At 34.2% G+C, this 5,496-nt stretch overlaps 1 protein-coding gene across 1 annotated transcript; it reads left to right on the forward strand.

Moving 5' to 3' along the window:
* Positions 1-2,775: 2,775 nt before the first annotated feature.
* LOC133868554 (glucan endo-1,3-beta-glucosidase 11) lies at positions 2,776-5,210 on the forward strand. The gene is made up of 3 exons (XM_062305478.1): positions 2,776-3,099; positions 3,235-4,286; positions 4,597-5,210. Exons 1-3 carry the CDS (start codon positions 3,033-3,035, stop codon positions 4,681-4,683), a joined length of 1,206 nt encoding a protein of 401 aa, XP_062161462.1. The 5' UTR covers positions 2,776-3,032; the 3' UTR covers positions 4,684-5,210.
* The last annotated feature ends 286 nt before the right edge of the window (positions 5,211-5,496 follow it).

A 5,496-nucleotide genomic window follows, 5' to 3' on the forward strand; every position in this document is an offset into this window, starting at 1 on the left:
GTATATATAACAACAATACTAATAATTATTATTAATTTCTTCCTAATATGATTGATTATTGTCTTAATTATTAATTATATAATTTATCTATCTAGTTTAACTTTGTCCCGAAGAGATTAGAGATATCATGATCTATAGAAATTAGATGGGCATTCTCATCCGATCCGTCTAGTACTCCAAATAACCCAAATGTTTTTTTTGGCTTGCTAAGAAGCTAAAATGGGACAAAAAAATGAACAACATATTTCTAGCATTCTTTGAATAAAGAAATCTTTGAAAATTAATATTTAAATAGAATAGTGAAAGTGGATAGCTAAAATAAGAAAATATTATTTATTTATTTTTTTATAGCAAAATATAGAGTAAATTTGCTGAAACCGAACGTGAATACTCCCTTAATACTACTCAAGCATTAGTGTGTCTTTCAATAGAGCTTAATACAATGATAAGGATTCAGAGTAAATATTCTAAATGTTATCCACATGTATGTCTTTTCAAAATTAATGTAATTTTTAAAATTGTCATTAGATCAAAATTTAATAGTAATCATTTATTAAAGTTTAATGGTAATTTTAAAAGTCATATTAATTTTAGAAGAACACAAAAAAGACATATAACATTAAGTACTAAGGATTAAAGAGAGAGAGAGAGGATGGTGCGTGGTAATATCAACATCAGTTTTCCCCGAGGCTTAAAATTGTTTAGTCTTCTCTCTTCTCTGTGGGCTAAAGATCGAGAGGATGACTTAGCCCAAGTGATAGTTGATCAGCTCAAATAGAAAATATATTGAAAGCACGCCAACTGCCGGCGAAGGCCATCCCAAATTGTACTCATGGGGCGGAGCCAATTTTTAAATTTTGGGAAGTTAAATTAAAAAAAAAAATTGAGTGGGCTAAAACTAAAAATATAAATTAAAAAATATTAAGTGAAAAACTTAATTTTTTTTTTAGAATGTTTTTGGAGAAAAGCTTGGGACTTGAGGGCTATGGACCCCGAAGCCTTTGCTACGCCCCTGCATGTAATCATTTGCTTTATTCTTTAAAAACTGAATGATTAGTGCGCAATTATCACTTAATTAGTTCACCTTTTTTGACGTTTTGCTAATTAGTTTACACTTTTTAATGAAAATAATCATCCTTTTTCTTTTCTCCATCTTTTTTCTTTCCTTTTCCTCTCTTTTCTTTTTCCTTGCTCTCCATCTTGCTAAAAGAACATCTCTTTTACCATTTAAAAAATATATGCGCTTAATTATGCTTTAATTTCCTTGTTTAATTTTTTATGGGTTAATAATTAATTTTCTATAAAATGCAGCCACCAGTCACCGTTGCCACTAAAGAGTACGAGCATCATCCTTGCAATTCGGAGCTGGCTGCTATTATTGTTCTGTTCGTGATTGATAATTTTCTAGCATAAAGAGATGATCATCTTAATTACCTACGACTCTAGAATAATATTTAATAGAAATGGGATATTGAATGATCGATGGGAGAATTAAGGTTCCAACTCATGACTGCTTTAATATCATGTTAAATCACCACTTGTTCCAAAAGCTCAAACCGATAAAAATGAGTAAATTTAATCATTTTAATTAGTACTTAATTTAATCATTTTAATATATTAATAATTTAACAGGATTGACTCATGCAAATCTACAAAAATGAAACAACTTATAAGAGAAAGTACGTAAATAAGGAATTGAAAACCGCTAAACATAATTTAGAACGGATGGTATTATTAATATTTTGTTTTGCAGATATATTTTTTTCAAATAGTATATCAACGCTGGGGATAAAGAACTAATTACGACATTTTTTTTAGCTGATATAATACGTACATGTCACGTAAAGGAAAAAGGAAAGATATATAAGAGATTACATGCTTACATCACAAAGTTTGAACATCAACTTGGCCTTTTATTTCTGTCATTTACTCGCTTTATCATTAATTTAACTTTAAAAGGAATTAAAATAAATTAATAAATATTGAAATTGAAAGGACAAAGCGCAGCATATCCTACAATATTGTTTTCCCACTAACAAGATTCCAAACCTAATGTCTTTTATTTCCTTTTCAAGATAATATCACTTTTGTGAACGCTTTCATAGTTTTCTACTTAGTTTGGAGGTAGCCAAATTAAACCACTCCCAAGGGCATGGGGTGGTTCGACTATTCTCAAGATAATATCACTTTTGTGAACGCTTTCATAGTTTTCTACTTAGTTTGGAGGTAGCCAAATTAAACCACTCCCAAGGGCATGGGGTGGTTCGACTATTCTCAAAGTCGTCGGTCAAAGAAAATGGGGGACGGTTGAGCCATCTCCAGGTGTTTGGGCTGTTTAGCGACCTCAGAATCACCCTAAGTCTTTAGAAGTGGTTCAACCATTTTTGAGTGGTGAACCACGTACGTACCCACACTCAAAAAACCACCCAAATATACAATTTTTTTTTTTTTTTTTAAGCCTTGTTGTTAAGATTTGTATCATTCATTTTAAAAGAACAGTAAAAAAAGAAAAAGAAAAGTTTACCTATTGCACGGGATCTCAACGTGTAAAACATAATAACAATGATTATTTATATTAATGCTAAATTTATTATCATTAAGGCTAAACTGAGTTTAATTTTCCTGACCTCAAATTTTGGGATCCTCCCCAACTTGCTTTCTCAGGCTCCAATATTAATTTAACCAACTAGTGGGATTTCCCGGTTGCTTTAGCTGGAAGAAAGTGGCCGGGGCATTATGGTCATAAAAATTTGGAAGTTGGCGTGGGTTGGAAAGAGACATTAATCCAGTTGAAAAGGAAGCCATTTCAGATGAAGAAGAGGGGAAACCAAGTCATTTAAAACCTGCTAAGAGGTAAGAGCCAAAGCCAACATTGCCAAGGCAAGCTAAAACCCACAAACCCTCCAAACCTACTTCAAACAAGAAAAGAAAGGAATTCATAGCAGCATATATACCTAAAACTCTCTATCTTCCGTCTTTCCTGCTCTGCTTAAAATTCTTCGACCTCTCTCTCTCTCTCTCTGTGATCATCAATGGCAAATCTTAATAGTAGAATTGCCATGATCCATATGTTTCTTATGTTTTCTCTCTACTTTTCAGGTACCCTTTTGTTCTTGTTTTTTGGTTCTGTTTTTGCTTTTACGTTTTATACTATTAGTTGCCAAGTTGCTCTAGATCATGAATCCGTTTTCATTTTACTTTTGTTGTTCTCATTACTTGTACATGTTTCTGCAGACTTTGGGTTTTTGGAAGGAGTAACATCACTTGGGATCAACTATGGTCAAGTCGCCAATAATTTGCCACCACCCGACAAGGTCCTCGATCTGCTAAGCGCTCTTAAACTCACAAAAACAAGAATTTACGACACTAATCCTCAAATTTTGACTGCATTCGCCAACTCCAGCGTAGAACTTGTTGTCACGGTTGAAAACGCAATGTTAGTTCAGCTAATGGATCCACAACAAGCCCTTCAATGGGTAACCACCCGTATCAAGCCGTACTTTCCTGCCACCAGAATCACTGGGATAGCAGTAGGAAATGAGATCTTCACTGGCGGTGATGATACCCTAATGACGTATCTTGTTCCAGCCATGGTCAACATTCATGGTGCTCTAGTCCAGTTAGGCCTAGACTCGCACATTCAAGTCTCCACGCCTAATTCTCTAGCGGTTCTTGAACAGTCCTTTCCGCCTTCAGCCGGGAGTTTCAAAAGCGAGGTCTATAGTACCATGTCACAAGTATTACAGTTCTTGTCAAACACCAAAGCACCCTTTTGGATCAATTGCTATCCATATTTTGCTTATAATGGTGATCCGAATAACATTTCTTTGGACTATGTGCTTTTTAATCCTAACTCAGGAATGGTTGACCCTACGACCAACCTACACTATGACAATATGCTGTATGCTCAAGTAGATGCAGTTCTTTTTGCTATGGCTAGGATGGGCTATGGTGGAATAGAGGTTCGGGTTTCAGAGACCGGTTGGCCTTCAAAAGGGGACCCCGGTGAAGTTGGTGCAACCATAGAGAATGCCGCGGCTTACAATAGGAATTTGTTCAGAAGGCAATTGGAAAATGAAGGGACACCTTTGAGGCCTAAGATGAGGCTTGAAGTTTATTTATTTGCTTTGTTCAATGAGAATTTGAAGCCTGGACCGACTTCGGAAAGGAATTATGGTCTCTATCATCCTGATGGAACCATGTCTTACAATGTAGGGCTCTCTACCCGATCAAGTACTTCATCAACTTCAACGGCTTCCGTTTATCTTACTTCCTCTGCCATGAAGGTAAAGCCATAGGTTCATTTTCTTCTTAATCATTATTTCATTGGCGTAAAAAAAGAACATATAAGAAACAAGATTCTGTAATAGGAGACAACAGGAAAAAAGTGTATATATATCAATGCAATGAGCATCTGTATATAATTAAGTTAAAGTGTTTTTCCGTTACATATTGAATAAAATTTAAGCCTATATATATATGGGCGTGCTTTGTTATTTATTAATGCTATATATATTTCGATGAATACTGATCTAATTCTTTTCTTTTTATCCTTTTTTTCTTTTTCCTCTTTAAATGGAATTTACTGTGAAACAGGCAGCAAACATGGAATGTCAAAGCTTGGTGTACTGGATGTTTGTGTATTTGCTGATCTTCCAAGTTTTAATGAGAAAACCATATTAAGCAAATTGGGAGTTCATTTAAATATCTCTTTTTGGTAAGAAAACAACGTTAAAGACTTTCAAGCAAACGACCTTAAAGACCCTCCTTTAAGGTTTTGTACAAATTAACTGCCAAGAAGCTTCCCAACCTTGTTATGTACGTATTTCAAACAAGCTAGCCTTTCATCAAACAAACAATTAGGACTTCAATGGGGCCAAGGCATGCATCGTCACGCCGTCACGATCACCGTAAAGCAATCATTCCTTTGTTGTTAGCGGTATAGCCTAATCTAGATTTATTGTTCAACGTACGTAGTTGTTTTTTCTTTTCTTTTCTTTCTTTTTTTATGTATCTGGGTTTATCCAAAAGAGAACCGTTTGATGTAAGAGAAAATAGTTTAGAGAGAATAACTTCATCGACTGTATAATTCGTTGGAAGGAAAGCTCTCTACTTTGGGACGTGGAATCCATATGTAACTGTTATCATGCATGTACATTAATTAATACATATATATATATATATGAAGATTTCTTGGGTTTGCTTCTTAATTACTTTTGTCGTCCAGCGAATGATAAAATGTCGTCAGTAGCTAATAACTTCCCGCTAAATATATTAGTAATGAAGTTAAGTGATGCCGGATAGAATAACGATTATTCTGTAGGCTATTTAACAGGTAGTTTGTAAGGAAGAAAAACAGAATAATGATCCCAAAACACAGAGAGAAACTCTGAGAAAAATATCAATAATCAAAATTGTTTGTTAAAAAACACTCACAAGCCGGGTTATTATAGCTAAAAATTGTCAAAAATAGTAAAACCCTAATAACCTTATCAA

This window comes from Alnus glutinosa, chromosome 5, assembly GCF_958979055.1.
Source record: "Alnus glutinosa chromosome 5, dhAlnGlut1.1, whole genome shotgun sequence".
Lineage (NCBI taxonomy): Eukaryota > Viridiplantae > Streptophyta > Magnoliopsida > Fagales > Betulaceae > Alnus > Alnus glutinosa.